This window comes from Juglans regia, chromosome 12 (assembly GCF_001411555.2).
Source record: "Juglans regia cultivar Chandler chromosome 12, Walnut 2.0, whole genome shotgun sequence".
Taxonomy (NCBI): Eukaryota; Viridiplantae; Streptophyta; class Magnoliopsida; order Fagales; family Juglandaceae; genus Juglans; species Juglans regia.
In genome coordinates, this window is record NC_049912.1 from 30,916,343 (window position 1) to 30,939,978 (window position 23,636).

The 23,636-nt window shown below is 37.1% G+C and overlaps 3 protein-coding genes across 8 annotated transcripts; 1 reads left to right on the top strand and 2 right to left on the bottom strand.

Annotated features, from left to right (window-relative positions):
- The first annotated feature begins 257 nt into the window (after nt 1-257).
- On the top strand, nt 258-2,447 carry LOC109007161 (N-(5'-phosphoribosyl)anthranilate isomerase 1, chloroplastic-like). 3 transcript variants are annotated; one of them, XM_018986727.2, is made up of 5 exons: nt 258-435; nt 754-816; nt 990-1,354; nt 1,436-1,599; nt 2,122-2,253. In XM_018986727.2, the coding sequence occupies exons 1-5, from the start codon at nt 426-428 to the stop codon at nt 2,135-2,137; spliced, it is 618 nt and encodes a 205-aa protein (XP_018842272.1). In that variant the 5' UTR covers nt 258-425; the 3' UTR covers nt 2,138-2,253. The 3 variants fall into 3 exon arrangements, with proteins under 3 accessions (XP_018842272.1, XP_035539084.1, XP_018842269.1); XM_035683191.1 differs by having other exon boundaries at nt 259-435; nt 2,103-2,447; XM_018986724.2 differs by having other exon boundaries at nt 262-435; nt 2,097-2,447.
- Nucleotides 2,448-4,993: 2,546 nt separating this feature from the next.
- Nucleotides 4,994-8,030, bottom strand: LOC109007160 (omega-3 fatty acid desaturase, chloroplastic-like). 2 transcript variants are annotated; one of them, XM_035683190.1, is made up of 8 exons: nt 7,098-8,030; nt 6,768-6,857; nt 6,545-6,611; nt 6,343-6,435; nt 6,046-6,231; nt 5,886-5,966; nt 5,459-5,596; nt 4,994-5,349 (listed from the first exon to the last, which is right to left on the bottom strand). In XM_035683190.1, exons 1-8 carry the CDS (start codon nt 7,613-7,615, stop codon nt 5,173-5,175), a joined length of 1,350 nt encoding a protein of 449 aa, XP_035539083.1. In that variant the 5' UTR covers nt 7,616-8,030; the 3' UTR covers nt 4,994-5,172. The 2 variants fall into 2 exon arrangements, with proteins under 2 accessions (XP_035539083.1, XP_018842268.1); XM_018986723.2 differs by having other exon boundaries at nt 4,994-5,375; nt 7,098-8,027.
- Nucleotides 8,031-8,869: 839 nt separating this feature from the next.
- Nucleotides 8,870-20,535, bottom strand: LOC109007158. Of its 3 annotated transcripts, none has more exons than XM_018986721.2 (24): nt 20,230-20,535; nt 19,559-19,674; nt 19,271-19,355; nt 19,006-19,059; nt 18,768-18,859; nt 18,548-18,651; nt 17,088-17,163; nt 15,511-15,970; nt 14,745-15,077; nt 14,413-14,622; nt 14,159-14,257; nt 14,000-14,072; nt 12,524-12,651; nt 12,124-12,415; nt 11,808-12,046; nt 11,587-11,711; nt 11,304-11,421; nt 10,726-10,781; nt 10,484-10,577; nt 10,209-10,398; nt 10,051-10,119; nt 9,870-9,973; nt 9,702-9,764; nt 8,870-9,245 (listed from the first exon to the last, which is right to left on the bottom strand). In XM_018986721.2, exons 1-24 carry the CDS (start codon nt 20,278-20,280, stop codon nt 9,138-9,140), a joined length of 3,339 nt encoding a protein of 1,112 aa, XP_018842266.1. In that variant the 5' UTR covers nt 20,281-20,535; the 3' UTR covers nt 8,870-9,137. The 3 variants fall into 3 exon arrangements, with proteins under 3 accessions (XP_018842266.1, XP_018842265.1, XP_018842267.1); XM_018986720.2 differs by having other exon boundaries at nt 19,559-19,677; nt 20,263-20,508; XM_018986722.2 differs by lacking the exons at nt 19,559-19,674; nt 20,230-20,535 and having other exon boundaries at nt 18,768-18,876; nt 19,271-19,309.
- Between the last annotated feature and the right edge of the window lie 3,101 nt (nt 20,536-23,636).

Consider the following 23,636-nt stretch of genomic DNA (forward strand, 5'->3'; position numbering starts at 1 on the left):
GGAGCTGAACGAAACAAAGAGAGAGAAGTGGAAAAAATAATTTTTTTTGATAAAATGTGGGTCCGGTTACGTGGGGTTTCCCCCAGCCGGTTGTAAGTATAGTTTTTGTAATCCAAATGGCATGGGTTAAAAAGTCACTTTGATGAGTAAGGATATATGGATAGCTTTGGTACAGGCCGACCTTTGGGTTGGGTCGAGGAAGGACGAAGGAGCCCATAATCGATATAACACGGGCCTGGGGATCGCTAGATTGAACGGTGTTCTGTTTTCTTTTCCCGGTTAGGCTACGCCGTTACGTGGACGCACGTTGGGCAATTTGATACATTGAGACAAAGATCGACGATTTTCGCTCCTTTCATCTTCAACCTGTGAGCGACGTACCAGCATCTCCTGAAAACCAAGTTGGGTTTCACCCCCAAAACAATATGCTCACAGGTCTCTCTCTCTCTCTGCGTTTACTTTGTTCGTAAGCATACTTTGTCGCATTGCACTTAAACTACTCGGTGGATTTCCTCACAAAGATCGCTTTGAAATGATATCTTTCGGTTACTTGAATTCCCCATGTTTCACTGAAGTTTTCAAGAGAGAATTTAGTTTTTTGCAAAGCTCTTGCGATATATTATATTTTCCCCAAAGCATTGCTCTTGGCCGAAGGAAGTAATTCACCCTTCAAGCTGTTCTATCATTTTGTTTTTCATGCTCTTAATGGAGGCGGGTGGGATACATTTGATCTAGAGAGTATTATGTTTGCAGAGCTAGCTATTGGAAGCCACTTTCAACCGAAAGTTGTGAACTTCCACCGAAGGCAAATCACTGGTACTCTTTTATTTTCTCGTTTTGGATTCATTTCTTACAGTATGATTGAAAATGCACCAGAATCTAACCTCACTCCTACTGTTTGCTTGAATGCGTGTACAAGATGAGTATTTGTTGGTATGGGTGACTTTATGAATGTTGAATCTATTTTTATTTCGCTACTGTACCTGCAGGAATAAAAAGGGGAATACTACACTTTTCAAGAATCAGATCGTCTCCAAAGAGTAAATTTACTTGCAAGTTTGCCCAATCGGAAAAAGTCTCCCCCAGTCCCGAGGAACATGAAAAGACTAGGCCTTTGGTTAAAATGTGCGGGGTTGCATCAGCTAAAGATGCTGCAATGGTTGCCGAAGCTGGTGCTGATTTTGTTGGGATGATTATTTGGCCCAATTCTAAACGTTCTGTTTCACTTTCGGTTGCCAAGGAGATTTCAAAAGTTGCAAGGGAGTATGGGGCAGAGCCTGTTGGAGTATTTGTGGATGATGATGTAGACACGATATTAAGGGCAGCTGATGCATCGAACCTTGAGCTTTTGCAGGTATAAATTTGTCTGACCCCCCATCACCTTGGATATAGTACAATTAGTTGGTTAATATGGTAAAGATTTGAGGTGACGCAGCTTCATGGAAATGCTTCTCGAGAAGCTTTTCCAGTTATATTGCAAGAGAAACGAGTAATATATGTTCTTCATGCAAATGAAGATGGAAACCTTCTGAACCAAATCTCTGATGAAGAATGCTCTCTAGTTGATTGGATTCTTGTGGATAGTGCAAGGGGTGGCAGGTACAAAATATTTTCTCTTCGGGTGGTTTGATTATTGTGCTTCATTTGTTTGTTTGTGGATTCATAGATTGGTGCCACACCGCCAGTTATCATATGGAGGCATATATAGGTGTAGACATTGAATCACCTCATACAATTTATTCTAGTTTATAAATCCCCTTTTTTGAGACCGTTCTGTAACTGGCTAACAGATATACTACATGTTTTGAGATCTGGCTGCTTTGATGCTTAAAGTTGGGACAGTCAGAGTTCACTTAATACAAAACAAAAAAAAATTGTCCGGGGTGTATAATCATAAATGTACTTGTTAAATTGAATAAGTAAAATCACCTACAGGCCAAAGAGATTCCTTGTACGCTGTTCTGACCCTCTACTTGCTTAGCATGTCTACTTCTCTGCAAGTTAAAATAGGCAAATGTCGTTTTATGTCTTTATTTCTGTTCAAGAATATAATATAAACCCGTTTTGGTTTGCTTGATTGTGACAAATTTCTGAAGTGGTAGAGGTTTCAATTGGGCTCAGTTCAAGCTACCAATGATTAGAAGTAAACACGGGTGGCTCTTGGCTGGTGGGATCAACCCTGAGAATGTCTGTGAAGCTCTTTATACTCTCCAACCTCGAGGGATTGATGTTAGTAGTGGAATTTGTGCTTCAGATGGCATTCAGAAAGACCAATCGCGGATATCTTCCTTTATGAGTGCCGTAAATTCTGTACACTATTGATTCATAATCACAAAATTATTCAGGACTTGAATTGCGGAGATGATGTCGAAGTGGCATGAATCTGTCTTTATTTTATGTTTGAATCTTTAAAATTTGTCTATTTTAAGGGTATAAGATTCTGGACCTGATGTAACGTAGCCAATTCCCACCTCTTTTTGAATAAAATTAGTTTACGATCCTTTGGATTTGCGAATGTAGCAATAAAATGGTATTTTGACTATTATCTGCATATTTTTCTTTCAAGAATATTTGGGGACTCGTGGGGTTTTTTCTTCCCCAACCCAAATCTCGATTCAAGATTCACGATAGCAATGTTGCATACTTCAATTGCCCAAAGTCATCAATGAAACTACGGATCTTATCCTCTCTCTCTCTCTCTCTCTCTCTTAAAAAAATAAAAAAATTGTCGAAACTAATTTGTATAAGACATATTTCAATTGTCGTACTACTTTTGAGGCCAAACAAATAAATGAAGCTGTTGCCGATCAATGAATATGTTGAGATAACGAAAAGTTTGAAATTGATTTTTAATTATGAATGATAATTTATAAAATTATTTTGAAATTGAAGAATTTCATACTTTTTACATCACTTTTTTTTTTTTAAGTATGTTTTAATTATCCGTGAAAAACTCTAATTAATTGAGTTTCACGCGGTTTGAAATTTTTATATATTAGATAAGAATACCTCACTATTCAAACACAACCTAAGTTGTAAGAGATCATACCATCAATCCTAATTGAAAACGAAGTTGTTTTACCCAACTTGTGAGGTTAACCAAACAAATGAAATTAATTAATGTTTCAGTGATCTTCGCCTCTGGGGATTCAACCATTGATCCAGGCAACAACAACCACATCAAAACGTTATTTCGCAGTGACCACCCGCCTTTTGGCATAGACTTCCCCGACCGAGTCCCCACTAGAAGGTTTTGAGAAGGAAAAATTAGTGACAGACTTTTTGATTTCTTCCTTGGGCATCAAGGAACTCTTGCTGGCTTACTTGGACGATTCAGTGACCGACACCGACTTGCTTTTCTGGCGTTAACTTTGCATCGGCCAGTTCGGGTTTGGACCCGCAGACAGTACTAATTTGGATCTTCCAACTCAGTTGAATAACTTTTACGAAGCATTACAAAGAATGGAGGGTGTTGTTGGACGAGAAGAGGTTTGCAGGATTGTCGAAAACGCTTTGTTTTTAATCAGTATTGGAAGCAATGATAACTATTACGATATACCTACAGGGGCACTTGACTACTCACTTCCATGTACGGTTTTATTGAGGTAAGTACGACGTTCTAAACTATTATAATTTTAATTTTAAGGTACTATGTTTTTTTAAGATGGTGGTTTGATATTAAAATTGAAATTTAAAAAAGAAAACTATTTTTTTAAAAGGTCATGCAGAATCTTTAGCACAATACCAATTGCAGTGGCTGGTCTTCCACCAATTGGCTGCGTACCTGCCCAATACCAATTAGCACAAACTTTCTCCAACGCTCATGTGTCGACAATCAGAACATAAACTCTCAGGCTTATAATAAACAGCTAGAGGCCATTACATCAAGTTGGCAATCTAAACTCCAAGGTTCCAGGATCGTATATGCCGATATTTACAGTCCCATCATGGACATGATTCAAAACCCAAACAAGTATGGTATTCTTTCAAGTTTTTTTCCCCTTTTTCAGATCACAAAGAGTTTTTTTAAAATATTAGCATTTGTGTAACATAACGGCTGATCTTGGGATTAATTAATTTTTTTGTGTTTTTGTGAAGGTTTCAATGTGACACTTGAAGCATGCTGTGGGACAGGGCTTGCGGAGGTGGGTCCATTATCCAATCAACTTGCCCCAACATGCCCAGATGCATCTAAATATATTTTCTTTGTTCATTACATCTTACAGAAGCAGCGTATCGGGCTATTGCCGATATAACCAGGAATAATTAATTTGGTCCTAATTACCAATTAATTAGGACCAATTAATTGAACATTGGTAGCTTGTAATATATGTAATTTAATTAGTTATTTATGTTATTAGTATTGTTTAGGAGCTAGAGTTTATACGTACAGTAACGTACGTTCTATTAGTCTTGATGTTTAGGAACCACAGTACGTACGTAGTACATATCTATTTAGTATGTGAAATAGGGCCATAGTCTATAGAATTAGAGAGTGATTTTGAACTCAATTTAATTATTATCGAATTGTTGGTTTTGAAATTGTTTAATTGTCAAAGTTAATTGAAAAAGTGGATGCTAATTTACTTGGGCGAGTACTGGGTAAATTAGAAAATTAGCCTGATCCATCACAGAATAACATGGGGGGCCATAGATTTTAATTGACGCTCTTTTATTTCTCAATATTACTTGAAACCAAAACCCAAATCTCATAGAATCAGTACTGATTCTTGGTAGCTATATACGTACCAGAACTCATATTTGACCAATGGTAGAAGCTGTGAATTTTGAGTTTTAAGTCCATGGCATCTTGTGCCCAGCTCTAACCAGGACAATATATATGAAGCCATCTACAAATATGTCACTTTGCATTTCGCGGCATGTTGATATGAGAGAGAGAGAGAGAGAGAGAGACAGAGACAGAGACAGAGACAGAGACAGAGACAGAGAGCTCAGGAGACGATTCTCAGGAAACATCTGCATTGCTATTTTCTTTTTTCAGAAAATTAGTTTTATTATACTGAGACATTTATGTCCATGTACAATGTGATAGGCTTCATTATTCCACTACGGCTAATACAGAGATGATTTAACAAATAGGCCAGAGAGGTATTGATACAAAGACAGATAATATGTCAGAAGTGAAAAAAAAAACAAATAAAAAATCCATCTTCAGTTGTTCATTTTGATGCCTTTGATGCCTCGGGTCCATATAGTTGGGGGTCTGTTTGATAGTATACAACATCTCCAGTTTCGCTCACATAGTGATCTTGTTTCATGCTCCTTATAAGGGTTCCCACTAAATGAAATGGGAGAGGACCAGACTTCTTCGGTTCTCGGCGGTACTTCCTGAGCACAGGCTTAGCCGCCTCAGTCTATATGGTAAAATTTATGGCAATTAGAACAATTTTATGTTGAATTTTGCATTAAGACTAGCTCAGCTGCAAGCAACACTTACTGCTTCTACTAAGTGGTAATGCGGGATTTGAGGGAATAGGTGATGTATGACATGGGTCCCAATATCATGGTGGATGTTATTGATTATTCCATAATCCCGATCAAGAGTTGTGAGTCCTCCCCTCAGATAACTCCATTCCTGTTTGACGAACACACAACCAAACAATAGGCTATTATATAAATAAAATGACAAAGCACTAACCTGCTTTGTAAGTTAACCTACAAAATTTGACCAAATAGTTATGGTCCTTGTCTTCGGTATAGTGATTTATTTGTGATTTCAAAGGAGACCCTCAGCAGAACAGGAAACCTCTCTCAGAACAAGCAGAGGGATTCTATGGTATCTTTTGGGTGCACCCACCAAGATTTACATGAAAATAGTTTATAAGCAATGGGAAAACAAACGCATGGGAAATTCAGTGCAATACCTTTCCACGATACCAAGGAAGTTTCTCCTCGTGGCCATGGTGATGCAAATAAGTCACTAGATCTAGCCACATTACAAATATCTGCATTTCAATGCGAATTTAGTAAAGTACGTTCTTTCTCATGGCAAAAGTAATTCAAGGATGAAAGAACTGAACCTACCCAGTAGGGAATGAAATAGAGTTTAAGCATTTGGAGAGGACCCATAGCAAAGGATAAATACCCAAGCAGAGCAGCCATTGCAGTCCAACAAGCAGTTGAGGTGATAACATCTTTTCTTTCATTTGGGACAAACAAGTCGCTGTTTGGGTGAAAATGAGAGCCCTTCTTTCCAGGACTTCGACCCCACTATAACAAGATACCATAGAAAATCAGAACCTGGAATTTTATTTCCGATAAAACAAGCCTAAATTATAAATACATTAGCAGGTATAATCAATTAAAAAGTAAAAGGCTTACCAAATAGAAAGGATAAGCAAGCATTGGAAAAGGAAAGGTGAACCTCAAGGTTCGGGTGACATTATCCAAATTCTTGTAAATTTTCTCGGACAACTGTTTATACAAATATTAAAGTATATCAGAAAGTACAGGATTGAAACCAGATAGACCATATTCATTCCCTCAGAGAGAGAGAGAGGGAGCCATAAACATGTAAACTTACGGGATGCCACGATTCATCATTCTCAACGTGTCCATGGTTTTGATGATGAGTCCGGTGGCTAATTCTCCTGCAGTAGACATAACAAGTGCAAGCACAATGATTACGAGTCATATCATGATGCTAATACCTTTGCAAACAAGAGAATTAATTCATTTTACAAAGATACAAGTAAAACAGGACAACAGAATCATTTATGGATTGACAAAGGTTTTCAGGAACTAACCATCCATGGTAGGGAACAAGGATTGAAGAATGAAGGAGATGGCCCACAACATTATTGAGATTAGGATTATTAGAGAAGCTCCCATGACCACTGCCAAATTAACACAACTCGCATTAAGGAAAAAAGATTCAAATTGGATTCAAATCGCCACTGAAGTACAAGAAGAAACTAATAGGAATCCTTGATTCTTGAACAAGATAGAGTTTGAAGCCAAACACAACTAACATTATCGGAAGCAAATAAACCAGAAGGCATTTGAGTTCTATATAGAGACAAGTAAATCACGATAAATTATTTCTAAACTTAATAGAAGGACAGTGTTTGATTTACCAGTCATGGCCAAGAACAAAGAGAGCCCAGAACATTGTCCCCTGAGCAATCCAGTAGAGAGGCCAGACAGCCCAATGGTTAAAGTAAGCCGCAACAGCCGCCAACCCAAAGACCACCACCACATCCCTCACAACATAGCTCATAGATCTCCAAGGGTCTTTAACCCAACAATGCTTTGGAATGGCCGCTCGGATATCAGCCAATCGAAAAGGAGGAGGTGAACCGGGGTCGAATTCACCTTCATCTTCAAGCCCATTAACCCCACTATCTCTCTCTCTATTTTCATCTCCCTCTCCCACAGATGTGACCCTTAGTGGAGCACTCACATTTAGTGCCCAACTGTTTCCTCTAAACCCACTTGATACTCCCAAAGAAGAAACAAGACGATAGCTTTTGAAGATTGGCAAAGGCCTCACCTCGGAAGGAAAGGAACTGTTTGATGCCAGTCCATGTCGGAGTCGAGGAAAGATTCTAGGGAGAGGCTTTAGGCCACATTCTGTTAAGACCCAACTCGCCATTTGAGACCCAGGAACAGAAGCTGGAAGAATTTCAGCTCTGAGTCTTTCAGGCTGAAGAGAGTGAGGCAGAGTTGAAGAGACCTCAGAATGAAGCCTATGAGAATGAACAAAACTAGAGAAGGGAAGTGAGTAGATAACACCAGGGCCTCTCTCCTCCACTTCCAATATCGAACCTCAACTTGTGCTTCTTGTTCCTTGTCCCCCCCGGTCTCTGTCTATCTGTCTATATAGTTCCAATAAACCCCCACTTCCATTTGTACGTATTACTATACACATGCATCTTGTCTGCCGCCCTACTGGATTGCTCAGGGGACAATGTTCTGGGCTTTTGAATACGTATTGGTTTCGTGTAATGCCCAACTCGGTCGGACTTGTTTGCGATTGGCAAGTGCTTCTGTGGGGTGTATAATCCTTTGAGAAACGGAAACATGAGTATTGGTTGTGGATGTCGAAATGGGACCCCGCAAGTGTGTGAAAGGAAAAGAGAGCTGACATGGTCAAGTCTGGTTCGTAGATGTAGAGTCAAGTGGTGGAATTCTGTGATTTTTTGCTCAAGGTCGTAGTTGTACACCAGTCACCATATCAGTCAATTAATTTGCCTTTTCAAAGGGTCGGCACAAGTTCAAGTAGGCATTCATTTGCATCACTCTTTTTAAATGGCCAAATCCGGTCGGCACAAGTTTTTGAAAAGTTTTAAAATCTCTTCTTTTTTTCCCATTTTTTGACCTGATTTTCCGTTGTTAATCGTTAGCTCTTACCGAGTTTTCACACGCTTTCAGTTTCTGGGTCAAAATTTATTAAGTTTTGAACTGACCCAACTTGGTCGGCGCAAGTTTGTTTGACGTTCCAAATGGTTTCACCTAATATGGTGTATTTCATTTATCAGAGAAGACCGAGTATCATACCGAGGGCTGCCAAACTTCGAGGAAAGTGACACACTGGAATGGGTAAGATATGCATAAGAGTCGTGCTACACCATGTAGGATGGTTCCGGAGAAAAAATAAGTTAAAGTTCTCCTTTACAGCATTATCCCAAAAAGATTTGGGGACCTTTATTGATTCGGGATTTTTTTTAAAATAATAATAATAATAAATTATGGAACCAGTCACGATCCACATCGATCTTAACAATAAAGAGAATATTTGTTTCTTAACTTTTCGGCTAAAAAGCTATATTTCTATCGAGTATACTGTTAAAAATTATTTTGCCATTTACTTATCAAAGAGAGAGACAGATGAAAATACACTAATACATATATACAGAAGTGTTAAAAAAGAAATCAAAATGGATTTTTATTTTCCGCTGAATTTAGAAAATGAATTACCTTTTTACACAACCAGGGCCGGAATCAGTAATTACCTAATAATAAATATTAACATGAGAATTTGGTGTGAATGCTTGCTCCAAATTTCTCGTAGAATCCTCTACTAAATTGTGCTGGCTACCTCTGAAAATGCTTTAATAAGAACAAAGCCACTCCAAACCAGGTCAATCGGGCTATTATAAATTGATGCCAACATGTCATATGTTCCACCATTTACGACGTTCCATCGTCTTTGCGAGTTCACTTGCCATTGAAGCAAAGTTCTCAGCCCCACTTTTCAGCTCTTCAGTTCTCTGACTGAGCCTCTGGTTTAAACAGAACATAAGCAAACATGCTCAGTTAAAATCAAAGAGGCAATTACTTTATAAGGAAATTTCTTGCAATCCACAACTATACAGATATAAAATCAAGAGGGTGAGGATGGGAGGTCAAGAGTCTAAAATAGGGCAGCATGCAAACAGATATAAGATAATGGGAGCTCAATCAAGCACCGGAATAGTGGCATTCTCAAATGTGGTATAATTCAATAACCGTTCTCTGTTATTATCTTATATATAAATGTTTCAAGTCCGAAGCATCAGATTGCTCGAGGAACATGTGGCAACCAAAGAGATGGGATTCAATATAACTAATTCTAAAGTTTGTTCTATATTATCCAAATCAACCTAGTTACATTGTTCAGAGGACTGAGAGCTTATGGTTGGCCAAGTTAATCCAATGTCATAACTAGATGGGAATGAGGCATTCATGAACAAGCATACCTCAAGCTTTTCTTTCCGCTCTACAAGCTTGTCCCTTGCTTGTGCAGCTGCTGAAGAGGCATCCTGAACCCACTGACCATGTCAGAATACATAACTTACAAATGTAAAAGCGTTGACTAAATTTTCCAAATAAAATTCTTATCGCCTGAACAATTCACATAACATTACCCCTGCCTTTCTGTATTTTGCCTTAATTTCTTCTGCTGTCCTCAGTCTTGGAGTTGTCTCAGTAGATGCACCCTCGAATAATCTCTCTCTCTCCGTGCCCTTAACTGCCAAGCAACAAAGAGAATGTTAAAGTTCATTCGGGTTAAAAGGCATCTACCTGAAATTCAAGTAATAGGTATACCTCTCCCATCATTATTGCTCTTCTGAAAGGAAGAAGAGACTGCCATGGGTTCATCAATTTGGATATTGTCTGCACCAAATCACATTACTAGGTCAGGAGAGGGGGGGGGGGGGGGGGGGTGCGCAGAATGAAGGTGAATAGAGCAGAAGATATAGAACCAATGTTGAGCTCCACAATGTCTTGGTCATTTGCTAATGCTGCGGGAGGCTTTAAGAAAGGGGGAGTTGAAAATAAGCTTTCTAAATGTGAAAAATTATTCTTATGAGCCACAGTAAGATCTGCATTGTGCGCCTCTCTAATCGCTTTAAAGGTCTTAATCACACCACCTAACAATCCAGGGGCAACATCCTGTATCAACAGAAGTTAGACAAAATCCTAGATTCTTCATTGTGAGAGAGAAAGAGAGAGAGAAGCCCAAATAATAAAGTGCAACCTGTCTGTTCTTCTGATTTGGAGAGGTGATGATGGAAGCATCTACAGCAGCTTGAAGGACTTTATCATGAAGACTAGGCAAGGACTCCGGAATCCTAAATAAGCAAATGGCTCTTTTAGAAAGTAGTCAAGAACAGAATGTTTGTATTTGCATTACACATGTTTGTTTATAGTTTAATTGCACAACAATACACAAACACACATACTAGAGAGAGAGAGAGAGAGAGAAGAAGGGGGAGAGACCTGAAGTCATTTTCATTGGCCAATATAGATACTGCAGCAAGTTCGCACCCATTGACCTACAAAGGCAACTAAATTCAGATTAGACATCACACCACAAAGTTTTAACATGTGAATACATACCATTAAGGGTTCAGTGTTACAGACTTAGGACAGGTTTGGGGGGTGGGATGAGACACAAAATTCTCATCTCATCTCATCATTACACATTTTTCAAATCTCCATACAAAATATAATAAACAATTCAACTTTTTCAAATCTCAATTCACCTTTTTCAAATCTCAAAACAATAATAATATTAAAACATAATATTTTAAACTCTTAAATAAAATACAAAATTCTCATCTCACCCCCCAAACCTACCATAAATCACATGGTACATCTGTGTATTACTGTCTAACCAACAGGGAGTAAAGTGTATTTGTATTATTTAAGATAAAAGACTAGAGTGTAAGTTTTATTTGTAGCATCTAACCTAGAAGACAAAAAGAACTAAAGCCACTGTCTTTCACCATTGAATTTGTAAAGAAAGTTTAGACTTTCATTTCAACAGGAAAGATCAAATTAATAGAAAAACCAACCAGAATAATTTGCCCGTTATGGGAAGAAAACATTGTCTTCTCCATGTTAGTCTTGAAGTTCCACCTTAGGATTGACATTAAACTTGTTTCTCTCAATACTTCAAGAGTTGGCAAAGACCTGTCCAAAGACGATTAACTTCCTCTTATTACAAGTGGGTGTACTTACATGATCTTAGAAAAACGAAAAAGTCGGTACCAAAAGCATGGATCTACTAACTGGTACAAACAACAGGGTCATAAAAAACATATCAGACTTTTCAGCAGCAATCAATGAGCACTTCACCTGATCTCAATGACTCCACTCTGATAGAGAACAACCAGTCCACACTCTTTCTCATCTTTCTTAAAGGTTGTAGTCCAACAACATGGCTTTACAAGACTCACCTTCCCAATTGGCTCTCTGTCACCCTGAAAATAAGGCAGTTCCCTATACTGGATTATATATATATATATATAGATATATTGGGAGATTATTAAAAAGGATAATAGATACACAAGGGGCACCTTGGTCATAGACTTCAAAGGGTATAATAGCAATGCATCTTCACAACAAAGTAAAAAGAATAAGCTCATTGATTGCAACCCAAAACACGCAATTTCGCTCGAGGTTTCAAGTTGAACTTCATGTGGTGTACTTCCAGACTGCAAATTACTTTGTGCAGATTCACCTTTATCTTCACTTTTTGGATGTAAGTTCAATGAATGCTTTTTATTGGACACATCAGGGATGAAATTGCTCCCGTCTGCATGAACAGAGTTCTCAGCATTATACTCCAAGGTAGTGTAGAAAATCTAGTTTTGCTCCACTGAATATACTTGCCTATCATGTACATAGAAATTGCAGCTGAATCCTTTTCTGGGTTCATTGACCAACTGCTAACCATATTGCCTGTCTCACTATCCATGACAATGATGTGCGCATTGCTGGTCATTACAAACACTAGCTCCTGTCCAAGATTTTTTGAAGTTTTGGATTCAGAGTCCTCTGGACTGTTTATTACATTTGTATCTGAAAACGTTTTCACAGCAAGAGAAATGACAGGGGCACTTGAGTTGGTTACACACTCTGTAACAAACAAAACTGACTGTGTACTGATATCAAGCATTGCAACCTGTAACATGAATGGAAATGTAAATTCCTAAACTTACTAATCTAAAAAATGTCAACAACTACCACGAATTAAAGAATGATGCCGTCATGAAAATCTAAACAAACTCACCCTGCCACATTCAAATCCTACGGCAAGTCGTGATCCAAAATTTGCAAATTGCAGGGTGCATATACGAGAATTGATGAGGGAAAATACAGCTGAGCAGTGAGGCCCTTCCCCTTGGTGCAAGTTATAAACTGCATGCAACTTACACAACAATTAGCGCATAATGAAGACTGAAAACATCAAAACTATCAACTGTATTGTACACGGACTGTATCGCAGACAAAACTAGCATTAATCATCACAATACCATTAACAGTCAAAATTGGTTTGCCCAACTTCATTATAGCCTTGGTCTTAATACCATGTTACTAGCACCATTCTAGTCATTTATGGACGAAAGGAGCACAAAAATAAGAGTCATTACCAAAGAACTAAAATTTGGTTCATACACAAACACAACTATACAGTAGCCCACCAGCCTAGCTTCTACAGCATCACAAAATTGGGATGGCAGAACATTGAACCACAAATATAATTTTTTAATCAATGGAATAAAATTTTTCTAAAGAGAAATGATATTTGCAATCCTAAGGTGTGCAAGTCCAGCGCACTCTCTTTGAAAAAAAGTGGGGTCCACCATTAAGAGTGTGGGTCCCAGATTTACTCACTTTTTTCAAAGGGAGTACGCGGGGCTTGCACACCCTAGGAGTCTAGGACTGTATCTAGCATTACTCTTTCCTAAAATAGATACTGCCACGACTTAAAAGAAATGTTAACTGTACATGGGGACAGAATCATTGGTGGAAGGGAAAAGTGTGGAAACCACATATGAAATCCTCTCAAATCATGTAACTTCTTGAAGCACAATCTTTTTTGTTTCGGCAGGAGCGAGTGCAAAGTATAACCTTTTGAGATTTGGAACAACTGGAAGAGCACCACTTGGTGCAAGTTCTTTGAGAGAGAACTGATGGACATTGAGTGACAAGCAGGCATCTAGGAATCTATTAGCAACACTTGCAGCAGAACCTTTTTCCTTTAATAAAACTTTCATAGTTCCCAGTTAGAGGTTGAGTTCAGGCCACCAGGAAAGAAGATTGTCGGTTTGATATGCAACCTTAATATGGGTTAACTAGACTGATAATTGTGTTGTGCTCAAATCACACATCTTACACACAACCTTGGAATGACAACGGTGAGTCCTTTGAGATTCCCACCACTCAACCCTGGAAATCCTTAACGACTAGGATTGGCTAGGTCAATCTGTTTTCACTCTTAAGCTCTATCTAGACTCTAGGCCTTTAAGGCCCCAAAAATCCCATACATCCTGTGTACTTGGATTGTGCCTTTTGAGGTTTTTAAAAAATCTTTTATTACTTATAAAAAAGTTAATTTTCTATTTCTCATCCTAGCCTTCAAATTGACACCTTTGTTTGCTCCCTTTTTGTACAGTTAATTTCAAGCAAACTATTAAATGAAGAACTTATCCTATCTGACATTTGAAAGGGATACAAAGACAAAGCTGTGTACAGTAAGCCAAACCTTCATTTTCAGTTTCTGTCACGAAGTGCAAAATCGTATCATCCGAACTATGCATTAGCTTGTAAAGGAGAACCTACATACCATCAAAAGTGATAACAATCTCTAAAACATGAAGTCTTGATTGCTTTAGAAATAAGGCAGAAAAACATTAACTCATACCAGACCACATTCATTGCCAATGGCAAGACTTAAAGTTTTAGAGCAGAAATCCAATGCTGATATTGATGCACTTGTACCAGCAATATTGATGCCATTCACCTGTCATATGTAATATAAATTCTATCATAATCATTTTCTAAACTAAACAGTAAACAGAATTATTGATTACCATTCAAAGCCAGAGGGGCCAGGGGCTAAGTTCTTTATTACATTTGAAAATTAAAAGTATATATTACTAAAAAGAACTTGCTAACCTCAGATCCTAAAAGATAAATAAGTGACAGGACAGGATATGTGGCATCCCATACTCGAACAGATCCATCTTTGTAACCAGCTATGTATAATCTCTCAATGTAACAATCTTCAGAGTCAAGAAGCTGACTGGGAACACCACCAGTTAGAGGCCACTTTGTACCTCCCATATCTGGAGTATGTGCCGCATAAATTTTTGCAGCTGAGGCAGCCTAAACAAACAACAAAAATATAATCAACAATGGAGGATGATGTGTATCAATGTTTTTGAAGTTTATAAATTTAATTGGAAACTGACATTAATACCAGGGTGGTGCTAACAAATGTGCAGTACCTCAGACAGAGCCTTTGAGAACTTCCCATCTCTAGAAACCAATCCAAGCTTCGCCACAGTCATGTATGGATCAAGAGTGGGTATGATCATATGATACTGCAATGCAACTGCAGAAGCCTTTTTCTCTTTTTGAGAAATTAAGGCAGACAAGCAATTATTGTCATAGATATGCAGTTTTCCAGGACTTGTCAATACAGCTAGAGACATGGTACCATTCTCCGTTCTACCAGAACTTGGTAATAGAACCATATCCGCAAATCCATCAAGTGTAAGGTCTACACGTCCAATGCATTGCATACTTTCAATCCCAGAAGACCAGTCTAGGCTCAAAATCTGTAATATGGAAAATTAATATACACACAGACTTGAATGAGTACTTCAATAATGTCCTGCTCATGTAATAAAAAAAATCAAATGACATCATAGTCGAAGAAAGCTAATTTATTGGCTATTAAAAGGAATCTATTACTGAAAATAATGTCCTTTCTTCCTTTCCTTCTATCACAGCTATAACCTCAAATGTTAATGTTCATGTTAGCATGTTCCTAAACCTGTAATGTTGAAATAAGTTTCTTTGATCGCTACTACCTGCTGGCTCTTGGTTCAAGTGGTAAAGGGGTGGGTGGGATCGTGATAGGTCTTGTTTTAAATCTAATCAAAACAAGAAAAAGAAGGATATTTTCAATCACTATTTGGCAATTATCACAAGAATATATATTTAATTAAGACTAACATATGAAAAACCGATTTTGAGTTAAAAACAAACCGTCAAAACTTCTTCTGATCCAACTTCATCACCGCCATAGACAAAAAGTTGGCCTTCACAATCATTAGCAGATCTATTCATAGCCCAATGTAAAACAATGACTGGGAGTCTTCTGCTAGCTGATGATAATTGTAACTTAACAACATTGTTAAATGATTTTTCAGCTTTCTGATCTGTGGCAGCGGCAGTATTTTGTAGGTTCCAAAACATTATATCACCATCTACATAGCCAACTGCAAGAACTGACCCATTATTAGATGCCCAACAAAGAGAGCTTATCTCTTTGTCCATTTCTCTGTCATCTGATACATCATCAGACTGCTCTTGTCTTGTGTCTTTTGGACAATGAACCACGGTTTTATCCTTCAATAGGAGGTCTTCATAGCCTCTAATAAGAACAGTGCAATCTTCAGAAGCATCCCATAGCACCATCACCCCATTCTGATATGCAATCAGCAATCTGTGAAAGGAAGCATTCTTTCAAAATGCATCAAACAGAATGAGTAAATTACAGTAAATGTACAGCGTGCAACACTCTTTGGATAATGGGCCAATTATTAGAGGCATGCACATGGCACAGTAAAAGATAAGAGTTTAAAAGTATACATACAAACACACATCAAAATCTCAAACTGTGACAAATCTCAAACCCAATGACACAGCTAAGTAGGTTTTGGGGTCGGGGAGAGAGGGCAGGAGGGGGCGATTGCCCTCCTTGTGGAAAACATTTGAACCTTCTACAGGTTGTGTTCTGCAAGTTTGATCCCCAGGACTACTGCAAAAAATTGGAGTCCTAATAGGTTGCCTGAATTTAATGATTTGCCTTGAGAGTTTGTGATTTACACTTATCGATATGATTTACAGCATAACCAACTGATTATTTTTCTTCTGTATCAGACTTCAATAAAACAATACAAAGAAAATATTTCCTGCCTCTTACAATTTCTTTTGGGGTTCAAATCCCATAAAAATCAAAACAAGAGTAGGGGAGAAATAAAGAAGAAAATGAGGAACCAGGATTCTACCCATACAGAGAGAGAGAGAGAGGAGAGGGAAAAGAACAAAAGGGCCTTAATGTAATATGTCACCTTTTGAAAATGATAAAAATAAAAATGGTGACGGGCTCAAACTCTTAATGCCACAAAAAAAAAAATGATGTTACCTCTCAAAAATGATAAATAAAATATAGTGAAAGGAGCTCAACTCTTAATACAATAAGTCGTTCTTCTTTGTGAAAATTTGTGCATAAACTATTAATGCTAGTTTGTTTTTGTTCCTAGATAGAAATAATTGTTGAATTCAATGTGTGTGTGAGTGTTACAACCTCTTCCCCCCATCCTTCGTATTCAAATCCTGGCTCCACCACTGCTCAAATGCTCAGTCCATGGCCAACCTAAATTTCCTAAAATAATAATATACATACTTCTCAAACCATGCATTGGCCTATCCAATACACAGTCTCTAGACCAGTCTCAATAAAACAACGACTTTGGCTACTAGTAGAGAATCATAAAACACAAACTCATGGTTTTGAAATGCAAAATAAATAAATTATACTAGTAAATCTCTGGTCTTGCCTATTTCCCGGAGAACAAGGTTGGTGGAGAACTCCTGCAATAGGAAGATGATCTTCCAATGACAGCCCAGCTGCTTCTGCAAAATTGAGAAAACTTTTAGACTTATTTATATATAATTGTCACAGAGCTGCATAATTCTCCTGAATGCAAACACAGCATAAATGGCCATACACATACATACAGGTGAGAACTGAAAATTAATGTCATGGCTTCATCTCTTTAGTTTTTCTCGCTTTCATTAAATTTTCATCTCCGAAGTTTCAAGCTTATATCGAAGTACTTGTCTATAAAATTTCTAGTAGATGTTTAGGCTGATCAACATATACACAAATGTTTGCTGGTATATCAGGCAGACGATAATCTACATACCAATGAAAACAATAGAATGTCTCCAAGTGTATAGTTCACATTACTAGAATGAAATATTCCTCCTACTGAAGAAAAATCATTGAGGATCAAAACACCATGGACGCATGCTTATGACACATTTATCATCCTTCCTTTTGTTCAGCGTTTTGATTCCTAGAAAGTAAGTCAGCCAGTCCCAGAGGCTAATTTGGTTAAAATCCGATTTGACCAGCATGATGAATAAAGTTTTCCTTCAAGGTTCTTGGTATATGTTCATAACACTGTTATACCTACTATGTATGTTAGTTTTTTTTTATTGGCATTGGGTGTCCGGGAACAGCGTCCCAACTAATCCCGGCGGTGCACAGGCCCTAGGCAAAGAGTTTCCTGCAAATCCACCTTGGGTAATTCAAGGGGAAAATCCCACAGTCCAATGGCCCCTAGAGATTGTTTGCACCCAGTAGCATTTGAACTGTGATCCTTGGAGGGAGCATACCACTAACACCAAGGCCTTTACCACTTGAGCCAACCCCTAGGGGTTATACCTACTATGTATATTAGTGAAATTATTAAAAGAGAAAGCCCAATAAAACCTCAGGTGTAAAATAAAATTAGATGGCATATATTTGCCACCAACTAAAAATTTTTCCAACCAGACCTATGAGAAGCATTATACCAACATAAAATGGTTTGAAGGTTGGTGACTCGGTGAGAAGTCAGCCAAGACCTACAGCTGAATCCCCCTCCTCTTGCTGTCTGTCTTTGTGTGCGTGAATTGGCCATTGCATATTTTTTTTTTTGATAAGTTGAATTGGCCATTGCATATGTGGACAACCATAGTATTTTATCTCTCTAAATGTATTCATATGACACTTATTATTTCAAGAAATAAAATATCATATCAAAAACCACCAATTGGAGTATATCAGTTAGACATAGATGCCATCATGCAGTGTATTCAGTGCCGTGTATTTATACCCACACTCAAGTTATCTATATCTCTTCCCCAATTTTTTTTTAAATACATATAAAAAAGATCTACAAACACAGATACAGGTGTTCCGATCCAACACAGTGATGACAACACCCAATTGAAATGATAGAGCACTTACCAGCTATGATATTCGTGGAAACACAATATGGTAATTGTGTAATGTTTCTGCCTTCAGCATCATACTTTAGCACAGATATCATCCCATACTCACATCCTATATACCTGTACATAATGACAGGTTAGCAATATTCCACATGTCAAGATTTCACTTGAATTCACATCCAATATAAGTGTAATGAAGATGCAGCTATAACAATCATTTTCTCAAAGTACCATACATGTAAGCGGTGCCATCAATGACAGAGAAAGCAGTTATATTGGACTCCCACTGTAGAGTAGAAGCTATTTGCCTGTGTTCTAAATCCCAGACCTGCCAACATCAGTAACCTATTAAAGCCGTCAATTTCATCAGTGGCGAACTGCAAGAATTTTCGATAATAACAATAAAGACCCAGGTGAAGTTTAGCTAGAGAAAAAATAGTCAAAAAGAATGGATAGCTCATGAAGAATTAATACCTGAATTTCGTTTTCATTTGAGATACTGGCTAGAAAACCTTGATTTTGTAAGAACTGTGGGGAACAAAAACAATATATTCATTTTTTGAAATGATGGACTAAGAGCTAATATGTGTCGTGAGTATGGGAAAGAATAGATATCAGTAAACAAAACACAAATGTATAATTCATTGAGGGAAAATGCAGAAAGTAGTTTTTGTGAAATCATGCAACAGATATTGTTAAAGCAATTAAAGATTACGCTTTACAAGTAAAACGTACAAACCTGCAAGTGTTTAAAGGGCAATTGCCTAGGAGATGTAAGAAGCGCTTCAATGTTATCACCACCAATCACTTTTATCCTGCCATCCCTGCAGTGAGCAAAGGAAATAACACTTAGTTTCTTAAATACTTTCTTAAATACTCTTTGTTTAGAAACTTTAGAAGTTAAATCAACATTAAGAGCAGAGATTGGCAATTCTCCACAGAGAATAAACAGATTGAAGACTTTTGGTGTCAAAAAATGCTTACTGTTCTTAGAATCATTAAGAAGTGAATTATGTAGTTAACTCACAGAGTTCCTATGGCCAATAGGCTTTGAGTTGGGTCGAAAGCAAGGATGGATGCAGTAGAAGGGATCCCATAGTGAAGTGTTACACGTGGATCCAAGTCCGCCGGTGTCAAACTTCTCTGCGTCACATCATGATGTTGAAAAGTTAGTTATATAAATTAAGAGTAAAAACAGAGAAAATACATAACAACGCAGATTTGCAATGTATGAAGCACGTCCATTTAAAACTTCATTCGTCATCTACATCGCAATATATCTTTATTTCCTTTGCATCGGCATCCTCTAGTTTTTAAGCTGACAGTGCGAGGGAATTATTACTTTTGAGTAAATGGTTCAGTTTATTCCCCAGCATAGGATTAAGTATCATACGATGAATTAAGGATGCCGGGATGATTAGGTCGAACTAATTAAGATTTTCAGAACAACATGAAGGATGCTGGTCCTTTCCTCTGCCAATTTAAAACAATTAAAAACAAAATAACACAAAAGCTCTCGGTGCTCTTGAATTTTGAATTCGGAGAATTTTTCAAATGCTATTGGTGCAAGTATTGTCCATTTTAAATCAATAAAATAGAGAAGAGAGAAAGTCATCAACAAGAAGTATCTCTCAGATTATCGAATCGATAGCGTTGACAAATCGAAACAAAAAAATCAACCTCGCGATGCGACGATACCTGAGGATAATGGTGTTCAGCAGTGCCCTCTGGAAATAACTTAGCAAACATCGTGGTGGCCAAATTCGAAGACGGGGCTGTTTTTTCCTCTGCTGCTACAAATAGTTCTTGACGTATTTGTACGGACAACGATGATGTTGTGTGTTGGACTGGATCTTTATGGGGAATAAGCGCCTGATTGACGGTGATACGAGGACGAGGGGTCCGGTGCTTTAGTTGACCGTTGGGTGAAGCCTTTGCAGGGTGTTGAGGGTCGGAGAAAAGTGAGGACCCACAAAAGGTAAGTGTCCCTTGTCCAAGGACTTGATCGGGCGTCGCTTATTTGGATCTGGGTTTCCCATGTTGCCCAATTGGATCGGGGAGTCAGAAACTTGATTCTTCTTGGGCTTTCTTCGTTTATCTCGTAGGTGGACACCTTGGATCATCTGCCTTGATAGTAGTTATAGGCTTAGGGTGGGGTATGCAAATCTCATCTCATATAGACGTTATTGGGTGGGTTTGCTGGTTCAGTTAAACCTTTCCTATTGATCGATTTTATACATCCTGCCATATATTTGTCAATAATTGCGACCTGCATCCCACAAACAACTGAGCATGTGCTGTGAAAAGGGGTGTAATCAATCCGGTCTCATCTGAAGAGTCCAAATGGGATTTTTGAGATCGGACAGAAAAATTTTGGTTCACCCTTTTTTTAACTCAAACCGGACTGATTATCCATATGAATTGGATTATTAGCTATCGGTCCATTCGGTCAGCCCAATACAAAATAGGCCAGGTTCATGTTGTTCAACCTAATTGACATTTCATTAAATTTTTTGGCCCAACAATGACATTTTATCCTGTTCTTCAGCTCAACATATAAAAGATAGAGAAAAATAAATTGAGGATGCAATATCATCCAAACTTTAAATAAAAGAAAAAAAAAAGAAAAAAAAAGGAAAAAAATATACATAAATATATATAATATTTTAAAAATCTATATATTGCACTTCAATCACTCTGGTTCAATCCAGTCCAAAAAATACAACTCGAGACCGGACCGAAAATCAAAATTCTCATATGACATGGATCGAGACCGACCAACACGCTTATTGGTCTGATCCGGTCTGATTCAGACCGGTAAGTTTACACCCCTAGGCGTGAACTCAAAAAAACAGTGCCCAATTTCACTAGCGGAAAAGCTGTTGTATTTTGCAATTAATATAACAACTGGCGCGCTAATTGTTTTAGGCAACTATATGCGTGCATCAAATAATGGAAAATCAACAATAAAATATAAGTTTGGTCATGAGCTATTTACAGCCATGTGATTTAATCCACACTTTTTATTCAACTAAATGACGGAGATGATTAAGATTATGCTTTGATGTTGAGGTGATTTCAAATGATCCGTGAGTAGTAATAAAAAACTAATGAATAGTAATAAAATAATAATAAATAATAGTGAGGTAATTTAAAGTGATCTCATTAACCAAATTGGAAGAGCTTTAACCCTTTCCTCCTCGGGGCTTGTTGGGCTGTGTCATGGGCCCGGACAATAACCTAACCCCATAAGTCTTGATTAAAGACTTATCAACCTACTGGAAAGATATAAACGATTATCACCAAAAAGATAACTACATAAGAATCTCGGAAGAGAGCTTCATAGTTTATCCTTAACAAGTGAAACTGGTATATCTCACAACTTGAATTTCAAATAAACAATCAGGCGGTTGTCACATCAAACAAAAGATAACATGAGCCTTATTTATATCTCTCCAATATGACAACTCCAGTATGACAACGAGACTCATCTTCTACGTGTTAGAGAAATCTTTACTGATATACTAATTTGGGCATTTGAGGCATTTTTCCAAACCTCCCAAAACCTCTCTCTCTTTAGTTATAGGTGATTGCGTGGGAAGTGCTGCGAAACACGTCCACATCACAAACATAGCCTACGTGGTAATTTATTATGGTATGAACCACAATTCGAATTAAATGCCATTCTCCGACGGATTATAACTGGTGAGGTTTCTGGAACCATTTCTTTGGGTTTGTTGAATTATCACACAGATTAACATGCATGTTTGTTTTCTCATTTTCTGGTCTGGCTATGTAACATGTTACTTACATCAATAGGTTGTGGTGCTACGCACCGTTCACTTCGCACAATCCCAACTCCAGTTCAGATCTCTAGTTGGGTTCCTAACACAATAGCCATTTGATTTCTTCAGTTTCGGATTTTCAGAACTGCCGATCGCAGTATCTCCCATTCGCGACAAGGGTAATGCCTTCAGAATCTGAACGGTACCGTCGCATTTCGAGTTCGAGGCAAAATCGATGGGTTATGTTGGGCCGAAATTCGTATTATTGCGAATAAGGCTCATAAAGTACATCCAGTCCAATTAAAATGCCGCGATGGGGCGCCTGCCCGGAACTTCATGCAAAACTCAAACTCAACGAAGCCTCGTCATTCTCTTTCAAAAAAAAAAAAAAAACCTTCGTTAGCTTGGCTAAAATTTAATGATAGTTAAACTTTACTAAAAATTCACCACATTAAATTAGACATCTTTATAAAATTTTAGGCTTATGCTATAATGATTATATAAATTTATAAATGAACAGTAAATTAGTCAAATATTAAAATATTCAATTCTCACTCATTTTACAAAATATATACGTATTTTTTGTAATTAAGAAATTTGATTCGATTTATTATTATTAAATATAAAATCTGATAAAAATAAATTAATTAGTTAATATTAATTAGAATATTAATTATTAAGTTAATTATAATGATAAGTTAATTATAATGATAAGTTAATTATAATATAATTATTATTAATATTAATATTTAATATTAATTTAATATTTAATAAATGTGATAAATATTAATATTAATTTAATAAGAATATAAATAATATTAATATTTAATGTTAATTTAATATTTAATAAGTTTAATAAATATTAATTTAATTTAATTATTATTAATATCAAATTGGTAGAATTATAAAATGTGATACAAATAAATTAAATAAAAAATTATTAAATTAATAATATTTTTTTATTATATAGAGAATAAATGGCTAATCTAATGTGGAAATTGAATTTAAATAGAATAGACAAATGTAAAAAAGTATGATATTAATTAAATTTTAAAGATAAATTTGATCAAACCAATAAAAATACTCTAAGGTTGGTAATTCATTCTCATGCACATGAACTTTTCTATTTGTACAGTTTTTATTTCGTTTTGCGTTTCTTTGTTCTTTTTAATATTTTTGCCCACTGGATCAAATGAGATGACATGTCCTGAATGGTGTGTGCATTTTAGATACCTTCAAATGGATGATTTTATAACTCAGGATCCTGGAAGAATTGTGAATTTAATCATTTAATTTTTTTTTTTTTTTATAAAGGTTTCG

Excerpts from the sequence above, each read along its gene's own strand:
- LOC109007161 (XM_018986724.2), top strand. Across the intron at positions 817-989 it reads CCACCGAAGGCAAATCACTG|GAATAAAAAGGGGAATACTA; the intron begins GTACTCTTTTAT and ends CTGTACCTGCAG. Across the intron at positions 1,600-2,096 it reads GATAGTGCAAGGGGTGGCAG|TGGTAGAGGTTTCAATTGGG; the intron begins GTACAAAATATT and ends AAATTTCTGAAG.
- LOC109007160 (XM_018986723.2), bottom strand. The coding sequence starts at position 7,615 with ATGGCGAGTTGGGTCTTAACAGAATGTGGCCTAAAGCCTCTCCCTAGA. Across the intron at positions 6,232-6,342 it reads TTGCTTATCCTTTCTATTTG|TGGGGTCGAAGTCCTGGAAA; the intron begins GTAAGCCTTTTA and ends ATCTTGTTATAG. Across the intron at positions 5,376-5,458 it reads ATTACCACTTAGTAGAAGCA|ACTGAGGCGGCTAAGCCTGT; the intron begins GTAAGTGTTGCT and ends TTTACCATATAG.
- LOC109007158 (XM_018986721.2), bottom strand. The coding sequence starts at position 20,280 with ATGTTTGCTAAGTTATTTCCAGAGGGCACTGCTGAACACCATTATCCT. Across the intron at positions 10,399-10,483 it reads CAAATCAGAAGAACAGACAG|GATGTTGCCCCTGGATTGTT; the intron begins GTTGCACTTTAT and ends CTGTTGATACAG. Across the intron at positions 9,974-10,050 it reads GAGCAATAATGATGGGAGAG|TTAAGGGCACGGAGAGAGAG; the intron begins GTATACCTATTA and ends GTTGCTTGGCAG.